This window comes from Physeter macrocephalus, chromosome 18 (genome assembly GCF_002837175.3).
Source record: "Physeter macrocephalus isolate SW-GA chromosome 18, ASM283717v5, whole genome shotgun sequence".
Taxonomy (NCBI): domain Eukaryota; kingdom Metazoa; phylum Chordata; class Mammalia; order Artiodactyla; family Physeteridae; genus Physeter; species Physeter macrocephalus.
Window position 1 is genome coordinate 104,454,959 of NC_041231.1, and position 19,378 is coordinate 104,474,336.

At 47.0% G+C, this 19,378-nt stretch overlaps 1 protein-coding gene across 1 annotated transcript in view; it reads left to right on the forward strand.

Moving 5' to 3' along the window:
* The window catches only part of F13A1 (coagulation factor XIII A chain), a 150,901-nt gene extending 132,906 nt beyond the window's left edge, over positions 1-17,995 (forward strand). The window contains exons 14-15 of the mRNA XM_007125187.3: positions 10,368-10,504; positions 16,430-17,995. Of these exons, the coding sequence (XP_007125249.1) occupies positions 10,368-10,504; positions 16,430-16,583 (291 nt within the window). The 3' untranslated portion in view covers positions 16,584-17,995. The remainder of the gene's footprint in view (positions 1-10,367; positions 10,505-16,429) is intronic.
* The last annotated feature ends 1,383 nt before the right edge of the window (positions 17,996-19,378 follow it).

The following is a 19,378-nucleotide window of genomic DNA, read 5'->3' on the forward strand; positions in this document are numbered from 1 at the left end:
TGAAAGAGACTGGGGGGGGGGAAAGGACACAAAAAAAGGGAGGGGCGGGGGGGGGGGAAGAAGGGGAGGGGAGGAGGAAAGAAATATACATTGAAACAAATGTTACCCAGGAGACCTCAGGGCGGGAGTCAAATAAACTGCATAAACAGGAGTTGGAGAGGAAGCTAAATGCAGTGAAAGTACAAAAGCACCGTGGCTCAGAGGTCCAGACCACGTGGGACACATGTCCCCAGGTTCTAGGAAAACGCTAGAACGCTTGGTCCATCTCTTTGAGCCTGGGACAGGCCCACAGCTTACAGAACCTCCCAAGGTCACTATGATGAAGGCACAGGATGAGAGGGTGTGAGAGACAAGGGTCAGGAAGGCAGGACCCCCCCCCCCACCCCGACTCCGAGGCAGGAGTGGGGGGGTGAGACCGACACACAGTGCTGTGACAATGACAGTAGCTATGAGTACTGAGGTCTACGCTATTATGCTTCTCCTGTACCATCTTATTTAATCCTCATTTCCACCCTACGAGGTGGACATTACTGTACCCATTTTACAGATGAGAAATCTGAGAGGCCCAGAGAGGGCAGTGCCCTGTAGCGTGGTGGTCAAAACACAGGCCCTGGGACCAAACTCTCTGAACTCAAAGCCTGTTTCCTCAACACACTAGCTGTGTAACCCTGGACGCATCACTTACTGTCTCTTAGCTCCTGTTCTCTCAGCTGTTTAACGGAGAGGATAGCAAGTCTTACTTCATAGAGCTGCCGTGGGTGTAAAACCAACAAATGGGTACCTAACGCCTAGCTCACGGTCAATGCCGAGTATGCGTTGGTTGTTGGTATTGTCCTTGTTACTGCTCACAAGCCACTTGCCTGTGATCACCTGCCTGATAAGGGAGGGAAGGAAGCTTCTAACCCAGGTCTTACTGATTTGGAAGCTTGTTCAGGTAACGGCTCGGCTGTGTTGCCCTCACACTGGAACTGTCACCAGAATAGAAGAGGGTGACTGCATTTACCGAATGGCCTGGTGTTTCCAGGGAGGAGAGATCACAGGAGCTGGAGTGGAGTGGGGTGTCAAGAATTAAGGCTGTAGAACCGTAGATGATCCTCGGTGAGTGGATAACATTCGGCCGGTAGAGATGGATGGAGAGACCCCTCCAGATGCTCGGAAAAGAAAAACATAAGCAAGGGCGGTGAGGGGAACAGCTGGAAGCCGCCGCAGCGGGACTGCAGGCTGGAAGCAGATGACTAGTGAAGAGAGACCGGGCAAGGCAGCCTGGGGCCACTTTGAGGTGAGGCTAAAAGGTTTGGCTGAGAGCTTCCTAACTGGTCTGTGAACAGGGGGGCTTCAGTGGAGATTCTAGAGCATGAATGTAACATCATTGTCAACTCTGACCTCCCAAGAGTCCGAACCTCTTGCCTTTCTCCCTTCTCTTCAAAGCCTTTGCCCAAAGCACTGTCTCCTGGGGGACCCAGCTCAGCCTTGGGGCTGGAGCTGCCTGAGGGCTAGTTTGCAGCTCTTCTTACCCAGCTCCCTTTCTAGAGCAGATAGACACCAACCTGGACCACGATGGGGCCCACCTGTCTGGATCCACATCACCGTCCACCAGAGCAGTTAGGCCAGTGGACACGTGCTCACATCCTAAGCACCCGGTCTTGTGCTGCATTCGTCCCCGGGAGCACAGATATCGGAATTGGGCCCCCGGTAGACTATTCCTGGCACCCACCATGCGTGAGTCACAGTGTGTGATCCTCATATGGAAAACGGCAGGGAGAGACAGTCATTAAACTTTAATGAGCACACATCTCTTTTCCCAGGCTATCAAAATATTTTGATGAGAAAAGTCTATTTTATTAAAATCAGACATAGAATTTGTCTCTGCCTTCCCACGTGTTGATCGTTGTTTAGAGACTTTTTTAAGTCAGGAAAAGATTCTTCAGCGTTTTGATGCTTAAGGAACGGCTATTTGGGGGAGGGGATGGGGGCAACAGAAATTCTTCAGCGTCTCAGATGTAGAATGGGTCCAGTAATATTGCTGACCTTGCTGGGTTGCTGGGGGGGATGACGGAAATAATCCTCATAAAGAGCTTAACGTGGTTCCTTGATCACAGTAAGTACGTGATGAAGGCCGGCGTCTGTCAGCTTCCATCACCCGGGGGGAGCCACCCCCAGGTTGCCTGTCCTCTTTCTCCCTTTCCTTCTTCCTCTCCTCCTCCTCCTTCTTTCTCTCTCTCTCTCTCTCTCTCACACACACATCCTCTCTCTCTGAACTTCCCTGTCCCTTTTTGCAAAATAACACACTCACAATACTAGTCCCATTATTAACTGCAATCATATATAAAACACAAAGTTGTTAAGGACTAAATCTGAGCCGTTTCCGAGAAAGCTTAGCCCCTGCCAGGGCCGGTGGCTGCTGGTTAGTGTTCCCTCCCTCGCCGCCCAGTCCCCTCTGTGCCGGGGATTCTGTAGTCAAGGCCCTGAGACTTGCTCAGGGCAGGAGCGGCCCTCTGGCCAACGCTCACCTGGTGGCATTGAAACCGACCCCTGGGTGTTGATCATGTGCATTGTTCCCTGTGGGAGCCTCCTGAGAGGGGGGGCCGGTCGCGAAGAGCCTGGAGGAGACTCGGGGGAGAGAGGAGAGGCGGTCACACGTTCCCCCTGACCTCCTCTCAGTATCTGGGAAAACAACACCCCGTGCCACCATTTAAAACAGCTCGGGTCCCACCGCATCTTTAGTATTATCATGTGGGACAGTCCTGTAGCCTTTTCAGGACATCATGAGACACCAAGAGAACTCATTCTCTCCTATGAACGAGGAACAAATTTTGCTAGGAAAAAAATGAAACCACTTTCTAAGTATGCGATCTTAAAAAGTTACAGCCATGAACAAACCATACACCAACAGGTGCCCCTAGATTTAAAAGAAAAAGAATCTTTTAAATATTTAAAATAAGAACAGTTGCCCGTTTCCAAGATTTTTTTCACACGCATTTTCACGCGCCTCCCTGCTTCCGCCGCCCCCAGGCTGTGCACGGTCCATACAAGTGCCGGAGTTGTCCTGGAGTGGCGTTAACACGATTTCAACACGCGTTTGCTCCTTACTTATATCTGTTCTGTTGGCTAAAAGAATTTTTCGGTGTTTCTTCATCCTGATGCTTAGTCACTCACTCATTCATTTAATCCTTCAACGAAGAGTTATTTGGTGCCCACTCTGTAAATAAATTGTAGCAAATGCTTTAAAAATTATCCGAGGACAACTCAATATTGAAAATATTTTTATTGACTTTTTCTTTGAAATGGGGAAAGGCTGCTAATTTTCCTTTCAGCAGGGACCTCCCCCGGTCAGCTCCAAGGACACAGCTGCTCTGTTCTCACATGTCCACCACCGCGGCCTCACAGCTTGGGGCAGCCCTCTTGTACCGGACAGTGTAGCCAGGGCCTAGGAAAGGGGGTAATTCCTGGACATCAACCAGCAGAATGTCCTCCCGGCGCTCTGGACCTGCAGCGGTGAGGAGAAGGCAGGTCACATGGGGAAGGTCCCTGCTGACCCCCCGGGGGGTGGCTTCCTCTGGGTGGCTCCACTCCAGAAAATCCGACGCTTGTGGGAGCTGTGCCCACACAGTGGACAATGGAAGGACCAAACCGAGCCCACTCGCCACTCGCCAAGCCACGCAGCCTGGCGGGACGCTGCATCCACTGGGAAAGGGGCTCCCTTTCCCAACTGGCACGGAGGCACCGGCGCTGGGTCCACGCCCAGATCGCTTCTGAGTCGGGACACTGTCTTGGTTTTTCTTAAGCACCACCGTACTGCTGTGTTCTGACTGGGGCCCGCCACTCACCTGAGGTCAAGCGTGAAATCCTCTTCGTCTCCCTTCTGTCCGCGCCCGTGGAAGCCCCAGTTTTAACCAGAGGAGAGCAAGGCCGGCAGGGATGCTATGGCGGATGCCTGGGCCCTGCTCCTCCAACGTCCCAGTTCATACGCCGTTTCACTTTTTAACCGGAGGACAGGTGAAAACTGGGGAACCACCTGAGGAGCAGCGAGCGTCCCCAGATGCTTGACAGCCACCAGGTACATGGTGAGACTTAACTGCAGTTTCACTGCCTGCTGTGAGAGCCTAAATATCGGAAGCTTTCCGTCAAGGCAGAAAATGAAAACAAGACTCTGTGTTCTAATTATCCCGAACCGCAACCCCTAAATCATTTCTCCTGCCATGTTTCCCACGGAGCATGTTTCTCCCTCCTGGCCTCCCGGGGGTTCTCCGTGACTCTGACACGTGTTCCAGTCACCAGGACGCACCCCTGCCGGGTCCACGGCCCTTCAGTGGGAGGCCGGAGCAGGGCCCGGGGGGTGGGCTTCTCCACGTCTCTTCGGAGAGTGTCAGTGGAGGCTGCCAGCTTCTCCCCTTTGTGCTTCTCGGCTCCGGCACCCGAGAACCCGAATCCACACCGCCCCCCGCGAGGGAACCTGAGGCTGAGGAAGTGTTCCTGGTCACCCTGGCAGCACTGTCTCCCTTCAAACCTCCATGGCATTTAGAGTCAATAACTGCGACATTGCAGATGCTCTGCCAGATCACTTCCCAGACGGTATCCCATTGAATCTTCCCAAGAACCGCGTGAGACACCGAGGCCCAGAGAGTTCAAGTGATTGGCCCGAGGACACACAGCAGTGGTCCCTGGCCTTCGAGACCCTGAGTCCGGCGTGCTTTCCCCTCAGCGTCCCCCAGCCATGGTCACTGTCCTCGTCCAGGCCACCACAGCGGTGCCCTCAGCACCGCCGTAAGCCATCTGTGGAGAAAATCAAAGTCTGTCTGTGAGGTCCCACCACGAGGCGCCCTGAGCAGGTGAAGTCCACGGACCTGGGGAGGGTCCCAGGCAGGGTACCACCAGCCATGGCTTTACTTGCTCAGATAGCTGACCCTCTCTCCGTCCTCTGTTGGTCCCGGAGGATCAGGCAGTGGGTTGCTCCACTGGCCGGGAGAGCACGTCCCAGACGCTCCGTGAGCGAGGCCTCCGCCAGAAGGGGAGCATTTCCCCCTCCCTCTCAGCACGGCTATGGAGCAACCTGCATCTGAGAGTGAAAACGAGAAGCACTGGTAACCTAGGGGTGCCTGAAACACGTCCTCTATGCATTCCTGTTCACACAGAAGCAAAGTAAAGCAACAAGAATAACAAATCTCATCTTCCCTGTCATATGATCACAGTGTGCTTGAGCTACTGGCTCTTTTTTTTAAAAATGATGTCTCTCTCTTTACCCCAAATAGAACATCCTATGATCGTCAAGTAATACAGTATATCAAGGCCTCAAGCCTACCTTGTCACATTTTACTCTGGCGTAGAAATCTGCTTCTTTCCCCATAAAGTCAAAAAGAAGGAGTTGGGGAGTAATACATATGTTTTCAAATTTAGTTCAGAATCAAGTTGGAATCACCGTGCTCGACCGGTAGCTTAGTGATGGCAAAAGGTAACACTGCACATGATTCTTCAGGGCATTTCAGGAAGCAAAGAAACTATTTTCAGCAGAAAAGGTTACTATTTTTGCCCCTCTGCTGTCAGAGATGACAGCGTATGTAGCGCTTAAAGGTGAAGGCTTTGGAGTCAGAAAGACCTAGATTCACATCTGGGTCGTGCCAGCTTTACGGGCTCTCTGTAACTTGGGGATTTTGTTTGTCTTCTAAGTTTTCGTTTCACATCAATAGAATGGGGCTAATGTTAATGTCCACTGCCCAGCCCATAGAGGATCAACCAAGATAATGTAAGTAAAATGATGAGCAGGATGCTTAAGTAAACACTAAAAGTAATGTGAGTCGCTATTGTTGTTATTACTTATCAAGAGTCAGCACAGCGGGTGGGTAACAGTGACTCTGGCACCAGACTGTCTGCATCCAAGTCTCACTTCCCCTACTTGAACAGGTCACTTAACTTCTTTGTGCCTCACTTTCCTCATCTGTGAAATGAATTCTTATAGCGTCTGCCTCACGGGGTCGTGAGGATTAAATGAGTTAATATAAGTAAATCACTTAGCAGCATCGTCCGGTAGAACTTTCTATAATGACGGGAATACCCTAAATCCGCACCTTCCAGCAGGATAGCCACTAGACGCATGTAGGTGCTGAGTACTTGAACTGTGGCTATAGTACAACTAAGGAACTGAACTTTTATTTAATTTAATTTTAATTCATTTAAATTCAAATAGCCCCTTGTGGCTGGTGGCTACCACACTGGACGGTGCAGACTTAGAACATTGCCTGACTGTCGTAAAAGCTGACCGTCGTAAAAAAAAAAAAATTTGCGTTATTTAGCCAAGGCTAACCTAAGTGGGCTAGTGAGAAGCAACAGGGGTGCGGGTGCTGGTGAACTGGTTTACAAACGAGCAACTGCTTATTACCAGCAGTGACCGTAGGGTGGGGAGGAGGGGAAAAATCATTTTCCACTAATTCATGGAATCCATGATTGACAGCACTTGAAGTAAGGGCTGTGAGGTGAACTAATAAATCACGTGAATTACATTGACAACTAGGTTCATTCTTTCCAAACGTTTTCCTTCATTTCAGTTTTGATTTTGAATACAGTTATTATGTATATTATAAAGCATATACTCCATGGAAGAGAGCTTGTGATTTCCTAAAAAGTAACTTCCTCCCAAGAGTGTGTGTGTGTGTGTGTGTGTGTGTGTGTGTGTGTGGGTGTGTCTTAGTAACGTTCTTGTTTATCAAAGAAACAGAATACTGATCATTATGAAACAGCATAAAAGACAAGAACTCAGTATGTCAGTATCGGTGAAGGGTGTTTAACTTGAAAAAGCATCGTATTTTAGGTCGGTATAAAAAAACAGAAATATTTTAAATGGAATATTGAAAAAAATCAGGGTGCAAAAGTATTTGATGTCACTGGGTATGACATATGCTTCATCCTTTGCTCTGGTCCAGGTGATGGCCGGTCTTCTCTACAGTGAGCACACGTTGCGAATTGCACGCCACTTAAATCAACACATGATATGAAAATACTATGTATAATGCTCCATTTTCCTTGAAAGCGGGAGGAAATACCTCCACTTAAATCGCCTAAGCAGAAGACAGTGATACTGAGTGTTGGGCAGGCTTTATATTTGGTTTGGTTTGAGTTTCTAAGTTCCGTTATCATCTCAGCAGTCAGGTAAAGGACGTTTAAATCGGGGTGCAGGAGACCAGTGTCAGAAAAGGGACACGAGTCTTTGTTAATTGCAAAAGAAACACTCTACGACCTGAGAAGGGCCCCCTCCTTCAGGCTCCAGTATCAGGGAAGGCTGAGAAGTATTTATTTACCCGTGCCAGCAGCTAATAACAGAGGTCATATCTGGAAGCAAACTGATTAGGCATGACACGTGAAATTATCTGAGAAGGCTTCATCTTCTAGTCATATTCAGATCTAACGCCTATCTCTGAAGGCCCAAACCCTGGGCCAGCCTTTCAAATACGAAATTCCCCTTATCTCTGCCCTCAGTCACCTGGAAGAGCCCACTTTGCTTTCCACAGCAGAAGAATCTTCCTGTAGAGGTAGACCTGCCAGTATGTAAAGGATCCTTAACTTGGAGCCCATCAGCCCCTTGAGGGCCATGGATAGACATCCTGGGTCTGTAGTGAACCCCCTAAAACTACCTGCAAAGTGTATGTATCTTGTATTTGTCACTGTGCTTGTCCACGGGAGGAAGGGTCAGTAGCTATTATCAGATTTTTAAGGGGTTGTCCCCGTAATCTCAATAGCATACCATGAAGAAAGCAGATGACTCCAAAATATTTTTCCCCTCAAATCAAAGCGATCACAGCAAACACTTTCACCAATAGTGTCTCTAAAGCAGTCCCACTTTCTCCAGTTTCGACAGCTTTTGTAAATGTTATCTTTATCCTGTATTTTTAGAAACCAAAAAGTGTTCTGGAGTATTTTTCAACTTAGGAAAAATATGTTGGATGCACTTGAGAATTAAACCAAAGATTCTATGTAAAGTATTCTAATAATGCACTTTTATACAGTCATCCCTCGGTATCCGTGGGGATTGGTTCCAGGACCCCTGCAGATGCCAAAACCCACAGGCTGAGCATCCACAAATTCAACCAACCTTACATTCTGCTGTGCATGCCAGGTTGAGGACCACTGAGACACATTGCTTGGCATACAGTCCATGCTTTGTAGGTGACACCTGCGGTTGTCACCACCGTAATCAGGGTCTGCTCCACCCCGACTCCTCTTTCCAGCTCTCCGCCCATCCCACCTTAGGGGGTGGAGATTTGAATGTAATGACCACGGAGAATCGGCTGCAATTTTCATTTTTCTTATAGATTTTTAAAATCCCATAGACATAAATGTAGTCATCAATGTGTCTTAAAGAGTAAAGCCACTATTTACAATGGCCAGGACACGGAAGCAACCTAAGTGTCCATCGACAGATGAATGGATAAAGAAGATGTGGCACATATATACAATGGAATATTACTCAGCCATAAAAAGGAACGAAATTGAGTTATTTGCAGTGAGGTGGTTGGACCTAGATACTGTTATACAGAGTGAAGTAAGTCAGGAAGAGAAAAACAAATACCGTATGCTAATGCATATATACAGAATCTAAAAAAGAAAAAAAAGGTTCTGAAGAACCTAGGGGCAGGACAGGAATAAAGACACGGATGTAGAGAATGGACTTGAGGACACAGGGAGGGGGAAGGGTAAGCTGGGACGAAGTGAAAGAGTGGCATGGACATATATACACTACCAAATGTAAGGTAGCTAGTGGGAAGCAGCCGCATGGCACAGGGAGATCATCTCGGTGTTGTGTGTCCACCTAGAGGGGTGGGATAGGGAGGGTGGGAGGGAGGGAGGGAGACACAAGAGGGAGGAGATATGGGGATGTATGTATATGTATAGCTGATTCACTTTGTTATACAGCAGAAACTAACACACCATTGTAAAACAATTATACTCCAGTAAATATGTTAAAAAAAAAAAAGAGTAAAGCCATAAGGTTCTAATTCTTAACGCTAGAGCCAATGAGTGAGAATCTTCTTCTTCTCTGGGCAATGTCCTTCCTCTTTCCCTCTATTCATGAGAAAGGCTCATTTCCACATGTGTTATAGACCGCTTAAAACATAAGGCAGTATAGTGCCTGGGTTGATGTATAGAAAACTCAAACAGCGAATAAATTTCATTTTTAAGCAGTCAACCTAATATAACAAATACCTACTGGACACCAGCTAGATACTGGAGTTGAAAGTGGGCTAAAATAAGGTGAATAAAGCAAACTACCCCAAGTACTGCTAATCCAAAAAAAGTATGAGCTATAATGCATTGAGCCTTTGTCAACGCGCCATGCATTGTGTTAGCTGCTTCATGTGTATTAACTCATCCTACTCCTTTCCTACGATGGAAGAACTATTGTTATTATCTTGTTCCCAAGTTATTTAGAGCTTATACAGACCCATCCATTTGGCATACAAAGCCCCTAAACGAACAAACAAATCCTATAGCTCCCTGGTCATTTTCCAGCACGTCGCGTTGGCGTTAGGAAAGCATATAGTCCCAAGTGTGTGGTACATTGTGAACACAGCATGAGAACTAATAATAACAACAACAACAATAATAATAGCATTCTACATAGATTACCCCATAGGAACGTCAGTCCTGTTTCAGAGACAGGAAAACTGAGTCTCAGAAAGGTTGGAAAAGTCACCCAAGGCCCCACTGCTAGTAAGCGTTGGAGCTGTCCTTGAACTCTGGCCACTTTGCCAAATACCCAATACTTCTGAGACTTGTGATGGATAAACTCACCACAAAAAGGCTTACAGCCTCCTGGATGCAGATGCTGTGGCTGCAGAGGAAAAGTCCCTTTTGCCCATTTTAGTGTCCAGATTCCTCTCCTTCAAGTTCAACGGTGAGGCCTCCCTCCTCGGACATATTTCTCTCTAGAGTGCCTCCAAGTAAGAAGGCGCAGGCCCCGTGGAGTGTTTTCTTCCTCTTGAACTCAGGGATCCCTCCTGTCCTGGCAGGAAACTTGAACCCCTTCCAGGAGCAGAGTTCGCCTGGCTGCCCTCACCACGGAAAGCTGTTGCTACACCAGATGCACTTCCACCTCCTGCTGACGGCAACAGCTGGGGGCCACGGCTGTTCACCTGAATTCTAATTAGGGTGGTTTTTATAATGGGGAAACGAGTGTGATTCTAATTAGTAATTGTCCATCTTTTTCTTGATAGGTATCCCCCAGTCAAAATAATAGCCTCATCGCACTTGTTCCCTTGCCAAAAAATGGCCATGCTGTAAAACAGAAGAAAAAGTAAAGAGGGTTAAAGATACAGGGGAGCATAAAGAGGCTTTATGTGCTGCTAAGGAGCTTCTCTCTCTCCCAATTCACTTCTTAGGTCCAAGGCGCTCAGGTAGTCGGTTCTGACATGGTTGTGATCGTTGAGTTCACCAATCCTTTAAAAGAAACTCTGAAAAATATTTGGATTTACCTGGATGGTCCTGGAGTGACGAAACGCATAAGGAAGATGTTCCAGTGAGTGCTGGGAAAGTGGGGAGGTGAGGTGGGGTTGTAGGAAGTTCTGTCTCTCTCCATGTTTTCCAAACTCACATCCAATCCCCAGCGAACATATCTGAGAAGCTGCTACCTCCAAAAGCACAGCGTTGCGTTGACCAACACTTCCATCATTCAATCCTTAAAACCACCTTAATGGGGTGGGCACTATAATTAGCTCCCTTTGGTGGTGGAGGAATTTGAGGCTTTGAGAGGTTGACTGGTTTGTCCTAAGTTGTGCGTTTGATAGAAGTAAGCCAACATCCAGACGTGGCTGGCTGATTGCAGATCCCGAAGTGCAAGAATTTTGCCAGACTCCTTCCTCATGTACTCATTCTTCTCGTATTTACGGAGGTATCCCGCTGAAAGATGTCCCTTTTCATGAGTCCTTTCTTTCCAACCCCACCTCCAAGATCTTACCAACCCGCTCTCTAGAACTGTTGCTTTCAGTAGAACAAAGGTGAGCCTAGAGAGTTCTAGACTTGGTTCCCTATTCAAGGGACCAACGACCACCCTGCGCTCTGTAGTAACACGAATGAAACTCTGCTTCTCCCACACCTCGCGCCATTAGATTGTACCCTACAGTTCTCAGCTCGTGTGACTTCTACTGAACAAGAGTGTCACCCAATAAGACCGCCCATTCCGTGTTCAGGTACTTCTAGTCGTTAGAAAACAATTCCACCTTTCGATCCCACCGACGATCCTAACCCCGTCATCTGGACCTGTACACAGAGGCACATTTGTCTTCCATCGAATGGCTTGCAAATGTTTGCACACAGCTGTCCAATCTTCCTGCGTCTTCTCTATTCCTACACCGACTTCATTCCTCTCATCCCTGATGTGGCCTCGGCTCCCGCCCTCGGCCACGTCCTCCAACTTGTCAGTACTCCTCTTAAAGTGGGACACCCAGAATGCAGCCCAATCTTTGAGTTTATTACTTTCATTTCTACCACAAAGAAGTCCCTGTCAGCATCAATCAATCTAGCATATTTCCTGTGGGATGACCTTCTAAGGTATAAAAAAGGAGGTGCAGGGATTTGGAAACTGCCTTATGACCCAGGTATGTTAGGAATTTCCCCAACGCCCTTTATGGAAGCTACCCCGCTCGGAGTCTGTGAGACTAATGCAAGGCCTCTTTCACCCTTTCTGAAGCGCCTTTAAGGACGATGTGTGCACTAGGGGGCTCGCTGCATTTCTTTGAAATTACAGTGCTCACGGCTTCTGCATCCCATCATTTAAGAGGTCCCTGATGCTGGAGGATGCAATAAACAACAGAGAAAATAATTTGAGTGCTTTTTTTAAAAAATGCAAGCACAAAACATAACAACCTTCCTGTTCTAATAGGAAAGCTGCAAGAAAAAAAAAATTAAATTAGAAATCAACCCCAGCTAGAGGGAGAGGTCAGTAGGGCTAGCCCTGCTTTCATCAGAAACGACAGTCTCACTCACCCATTCTCACACCTTCCCACTCGAATCAGATGCAAGAATCGCTCAGGCAAAGTGAAACACATTTCTTCTTTAAAACAGCCCCCTGCTGTAGCCAATTTTTCCTTCTCCAACAAGCCTCATCTGAGGGTACCAGAACCTCCTGCCACCTTGACACCTTGGCTGTGCAAGAATTCCACCTTGATCCCAAACCAATGCAAGGAAGGAGATAATCTGTGTATTAGAAGAAAGATGAATCCTAGCACAGTGCAATGACCCACCATTGAGGAGACACAGGGCTCAAAGGGGGTTGAGTGTCCAGGTGCATTTCTTACTGTTAATATCCGACATTGGGGTAGGACAAAGGGGGGTGAACTGGGGAAAGGTTGGAAGAGGCCAGTCCCTACACAGTGGACACAAAGCAAATGTCCCGCCTGCACTCTGCCGTTGGCTCTATCAGTAAATCACCTTCAACGCATAGGTCTATGGCAGATCAGTAACAGACAGAGAGCCAGGTCCTCAATCGCTTATGGGGATCCAGATCCAGAGGGTGGATCTCTCCAAAGCAAGGGAAGCTTTATTTCTCAGAGACTGTCAAAAATTGGAAATAACTTGACATAGAAAATACTTATGGCCTAGGGTGGGCTTGGGACTTCGGAGAGACCACTGGTTTCTCTGTCTCCTCCTGATTCCTCCTCACACCTTCACAGCCCAGACCTGAGCCAGCCAGCACGCACAACCATCTTGTCGGATGGTTGAAACACTGCAGTGTACCCTATACCGCCAAGACCTGATCAAAGAGCGTCAGATCAATGTAACGACTTGGACCCTTAAGAAGTGCAATTCTGTAGAACCAGAACCCTTCACAAGACTGTATTCCTTTCTCAGATACACGCCTTGAATAGTCAAGGGAGTCTCCACCCCACCTGCCCACCCAAGGGCCATAGGCGCCAGGGGGTCTGGAGCGCCAAAGCAGAGGGTCTGGAAGGCGGGAGCTAGTGAGCAGGGAATTGAACGAGGAATAGGTGGTGCCATGTCCATTCCTCAGTCAGGACACAGTCAACTCCACTCCAAAATGATTTACCTTCCTGCTCTGCCCCCGACCTCCCCACACCTTCCTCAGATGCTCAGAGGTCCTGCTCCCACAGACCGGCAGCTGTCCAGCTTCTGCACTTGACACTTCTGCAAGAGCAAATAATTCATCTTCCAGATTCATTTTTCTCTTTAAAAAATGATGAGGTTCCGTAAGTTATTTTAAGAGAAAAGTTCCCCGACTTTGTGCTTTTGTTTTAAATTTTGAGTCTCTCAAGTAGGACAGAGGGCTAGACACGTGGAGGACAAACCAGAGATCGGTGCAGTTTATTGTGATAATAATCCCCTACGACTGCCCGTGCGTAAGATGATAAATGGCCGGCGTATCTTGATTGTTCAGCGCATTACTGAGAATCATTTATCACAACGTCTATCCCTGGGAGTATAGGATTATTCCAGTATTACTCCACTTCTTTGTTTTTGAATTTGATTTATTTATTTTGTATACTCCACTTAGCAAGATGGGGAAATGATTTTTTTCTTTCTTTGTGCATGCATTTTTCTGTAGGTAAATGCCTACTTAGGCATGCATGTGTCTCTTCATGTATGAGTATCTTCAGTGATGCTCGTGAGTGGCCATAGATACATGGATGCATATCATTACGGGGACGAGCTTCTGAGTGAGACCAAATAATGAAGTAAAGCTCGGGGTTTACAGTTTCTGTCGGAGGGAGTTGCCTGCACTCTAGGCCGCAGGCCATATCCTTACGCGGGACAACTCTCTTGCAAAATGTTCTGGATGGATCACTTGGGGAAACCGGGGAAGAAAGAATGAATGGATCAGGGTAAAAACAGCACAGCTACTGAGAAATAAATATCTAAAAACCTATATTCATATTGAAAAGATTATTTAAATTAAGGGTAGAGAACTGTTTCTCTGCATACAAGCCAGAAGAACTTTCCGAAATTATGTTGCAGGGAGTTCAGGCAGAACATGATGACCACAGAGGTGATGGTGAGAGTAATAATAATAATAGCAAAGCAGCAGAGGCAACATATGTTTAATACGTGGTATTTAACCACATCTTGCCACGGTTCTAGGCACAGCACAAATACTAACTCACCCACCCTCTCCACACCCTTTTCAGTATTTCACAGTGTCCTTTTACAGGTGAGGAAACCCACAGGGAGCTCAGTGTTTTTCAAACCTTGAATCATAAAAGTAATTTACCGAGCTGGAAAAATACTCCCATATGTAGGCTCTGGGTGTGCACTTGTCACATAATTTGGCTTTTCTATAACTCAATAAGATAATTTATATAGCCTCATTTCTAAAGAACAAAAATTAAGAACTAATGACAAATTCATTGAGACATTGAGACTCTCAGAGCCAGTGCCTGGGGCGGCCCTAGAGAGAGGAGTCCCCTAGCCTTAGAGGCGTTTCCCAATCCACTGGCCACAGATACAAGAGAAAAGGGATTTCTTATTTAGCGGCTAGATGTCTAAGATTTGGAGCCTTTCCCCCTTTCATCCCAGAGGATGTACGCCTGCAGCCAGGTAAAATACATATTGTTTTAGTGATCTTTGAGAATATCATGGGCTTCTACCTTTATGCAGACTAGGTCAAGCACAGGTGGATGGCCCCATATTTCTCCTTCGCTTTGGCTCTGTCTAAAGTGATGCTGTATGGCCCTGACCTCCAAGGGCAAATGGGGATCTTGTAGCTGAGGCCTTTGAACCACTCTAGACTCACCGACAGTCCCCTTCTGTGCCACCCTCCCGCCACCACTCCAGTTCAAAGCCACAGTGCTGCCGTCAGCTCCTTTCGTTCCCAGGCCACCCCGTGGAGCTCGTAGGAAGTGCCCTCCCATCCCCTGGGCCCTCGCTCAGGGGTCTAAGGATCTACCCACCAAATTCCTCTGCACAACACGTTCTTCATTTCGGAGCACCCTCTTTGTGTCCCCAGTGTGTATCTCCGTTCTTCCAGGGTCTGGGCCATCCGGATCTGTGACTGTGGAAGATTCCACAGGCTCCTTAGGACCTCAGAGTCCTCGTCTCTAAAATGGGACAGTCGGATGAAGTGATTTCCAAGTCCTTTCCCATTCTGACATGCTGTGCCCCAATAACCCCATAAAAAGAGTCTGGTCCCTTTTCTCTCTTTTTAAGACATGCATGGTGGTCTCCATTCAAATCCCTGATGCTTTCCCAGAAAAGTGCAGGCCAAGGGTTATACGCAAAGCTGCCCAGCCAATGCCTGGCCTGAGTCAGAGAGCGGAGACCAGGAATCCTCCAATAACAAGACCTGCAGGAAGCTCTCAACACTGAACGAAAGGGCATCTGTCTTGCTTGAGAAATGAGACATATGAAAAAGCAAGCACAGTGGTCAGAAAAGGCATTTCATCAGAGGATACAGGATGAAATATAGTACAGAGAAGTAGAAAGAGCATGTGCTTTAGAAACAGATAAACTTGGGTCCAAATCTTGCCTTTGCCCATTAACACCTGTGTGACCACGGAAACATCACCTCCCATGTTTAATCCCTTCATTTTTCTTAACTAGAAAATTTGTCGAATAGTGTCCACCTCAGGGGACTATCAAACATATAAAACCTGCATGTAATCTCCTCCTGAGCTTCCATCACATCGGGAGTGGGGGTGGGGGTGGGGGCGATACGTGAAATACTCCCGAGAAGCCTAAATTCCCCACCCTGATTGACTTCGTAATCCATTGGGCTGGGCTTGGCCATGACGCTTAGGAAGACCTCAGAGCATGGCCACAGGGGACGAGGAAAAGCAGGACCATTGAAGGCCCCACCATCAGGATGGATTAGGGCATCAGCAATAAATGCTCAGCAGCAAGGTATGTGGGCAAGGGACCGAAATCAATTGGTTGAAACAGGATTATGAATTACAGAGCAGGCTGGGTGATGTTCCAGATCCTGGGCCTGGGAACAGGTCTATCCCAAGGGGGTTGACCAGAACCAGTTAGAGCATCAGGACCTCAGTAGAGGCAGCTGAGGGTTCAGAGAGAAGTCTGATCCCAGGAGGGTACTTTAGCCCGCAAATGAACCGAGGGAGATCGGTCATGTCCTCAAGGGTACTGTGGAAGCCTGGGGATAAGCTGAAGTTCAGCTGACTCAGGGCTGGCCGGGCGCTCAGCTCAGCTCCACCACACGCTGCATGGACCACGTCCACCAGAAGGCCAGCTGACGCATCCGTGTGGAAGGAACCCGGACCCATGGGGCTGTCTCTGGCTGAGCCTCATCTAGGGGCCTCATTCGGGTGGTCACTGGAAATCAGCCACCCTGGCCCTTCCGTCTTGCAGCCACCATCAACCAAAAGAAAGAGAGCCTGTGACTCAGGCAGGGGCCTCGCCGCTCCCTGGTCAAGGTGGGAAACTGGATCTGCCTCTCTGGAGCATAAAACCTTTCCTGTCTCTTCCATCCTTTCAGGGAAATCCGGCCCAACTCCACCGTGCAATGGGAGGAGGTGTGTCGGCCTTGGGTTTCTGGCCCTCGGAAGCTGATGGCCAGCATGACCAGTGACCTCCTGAGACACGTGTACGGCGAGCTGGACTTGCAGATTCAGAAACGACCGTCTATGTAGACGCACGAGGGCCTGAGATGGGCCCGAGCACTTGGCCTCTTGTAGTCTTGGCTAAGGAAATTCTAATGCACAAATAGTCAGCTCTTGCTTTAACTTAGCTGTGAAGACCCGGACAGGACTGGGTAGAGCCCCAGAGTGGTGATGCCACGTATTTTGAAGACACACTTTTCAGTGTGGCTATTCAATGTGGAAGTTAGTTTTTAATCGCTCCACCTTCCAAAGGATTCTGAGCATTAGCTTTAATTAAGCCCTAATCAAGCTCTCATAGCTCATAAAAGTTATCATTTCTCATCTCAAATGGCTGCAGCTCCAAGTATCGGAGGACTTCCCTTAGAAAGGAGATTTGCTCGTTACCTGGCCTCATGTAAAACAGGGCTGCTCATCCCCCGCTCAGCCTTTTCAGGGTGATGTACTCTCCAAACAGGAGGCCAGCACGTGATTTGGGCCCTAGAATTCTATTCCCCTTTCTTGGAAACAGTTTTGTCCTCTGTGTCAGAATATTTTTCCCAGGAATCGAGTGCAGCATGATTTTTCTTCTTGGCAAAGCCAGGGAAAGGTCTTTCATCTTGCACCTGCAGCAGAGCTACTGCCTGCCAAATTTCACAGATTTACCTTGTGAGAAGATGTGGCCCCATATTAACAAATTGCATTTGTGGAAAACTTAATCACCTAAGAGGAGATAAGAAAGCAGGTGCAATACTCAGATCTATTAAATAATGTAGTTTTATAGTGCACTTTATAGTTGTCACGCTGTGGCCTGATCAGCAGGAAACATCAGCCCTAACTTTAACCCTTTGGGGGCTGTAGTACTAGAAAGTAACAAGGCTGACTTGGGACAGTAAGGATGAGGAGTTAGTCTCTTTAATTAACAATTACATTTCACCTGTCTCTCTGGAAGCATCTCCTTTGCACAATGACACAGGTCCAGATACAGTTTTAGAGATGGAATAAACCCAACAAGTTGGGGAAGCTGGCAGATTTAGTGACCAGACATGTGGAAGGATGGGCAGCCACTAATCCTCTTGTCCTTCACATCACCCGTGTTGAGACCTCAGCTCGGCACACAGGTGCTACAAGGTAATATGGACTCCACCTTGCAAACTGCCAGTGCTACAGCACACCCAGTGACAGAGGACGCTGACATCATTTGTATTAGGTTCCAAGGTTCCAACAGACAAGGTTATCTGGTATTTATTTGCAAGGCTGATTTATTGTCAAAATTGTCAAAATTGATACGCCTAGAATGTGATTTAGGTCAGTAGACTGTGATTCTTAGCAAAAAAAAAAAAAAAGAAAAGAAATGATGAACAGTGAGAAGGAAGCTGGGGAAACGTCCCAATGAAATTCTCTGGTCTCTGCAAGCACATTTCTAAGCCTTTGAGACTGTTCCTGAACCTTCAGCACCAGGAATCCATGAGGGTCAGCTGGTCCCCTCTGTAGGTACATCATACCTAACTGTACTAAGTAATCTTCCAGCATTTGCCAAGCCTTCCAATACTCAATTCTAAACTGAAATGCATTAAGCTGGACTGTTAAACTGGCCTAATATAGTGTATTCTTATTAACTGGAATGTAATCAAAGCTTAAAATAAAGTTAATCTGATTGTATTTGCATCTGCACAGAAGTGAACACTTTTACTTTTCAATACAACATGTTACTAACCACAGCTGCTCAAGAAACCACCCTTCTTTAGCAGTAGATAACCCACCCTGGAGAGTGAAACAAGCATCTCTCCTTTAGAGAAAAGGACTCGAATGGGTAATGATGTTACAGTTAGCTTTCCTCACTGCTCTCTCTACATTTTATTAACCTCATGCACCAAAGGAGCAAGTGTGGTTCAAAAATCAGTTTCCAGAAACTGCAAAATCTCTGTAGATACTTTTTCATGAATAATCCCATGAATCCTTGTGGTGACTCAGTGGACAAGCCAGCGGGAATACCTATCACAACGGACACCTTTTGTGGTCTTAGAACAGAGATGGGAAATATATGACAGATGTGTACCGGAGGTCCTATATTCATGGCAGACATCACTGAACAATTGCATCTTAGATAGGGCCTCAGGATCCTTCTCCATACAGTACTCCAAGCAGCTATCACCAACTGATAAGGAGTTGGCACTCAAAGTAAAACCTGTTCGCCATACCTACCTTAGAGCCAGCCCATCCCCTTTGACAACTGGGACTCTACACTGTGTAATAATGCTGTGGCTCTAAAAATCACATTTTAGCACTGGTAACAAGCAGTGTATCTCAGATAGCAGCAGAGACTCTAAATTCTAGTTTTTGCCTGTTATAGTCCTCTATTCTTTGAATGAATCCTTATTTGTGTTTATAGCTTCGATGACTAAAGAGGGGTAACAATACTTTTATTTTCACAAGGTTCTTCTGGGAGTATATCAAGCAAGCCTTAACAACAACACATGCAAAACTGTAGATATAGATAGATAGATAGATAGATAGATAAAGAGAGAGATGGTTGAGTGAGAAAGAGAGAAATGAGAGAGATGGTATGAATATGGTTGTGTTTCAAATAATTTTACTGTATCAACCCTTTAAAAAAGTAAATATTATTATTTCCAACCTGTTGATGAGGAAGCTGAAAAGGCCTAGGAAGCCACGCACGGAGGCAAATCAAGCTGGGGTGGGAGTAGGCAGTGAAATCAACCTCTGCTTTGCCGTACGCTCTTTAAATCTCATTTCATCTCCCGGAGTTTTAAGAATACTGAGTTAAAACCAACTCAATACTCTTTGAAGGGTTGCAGTATAATAATAAATAAAAAATGTACAAATTT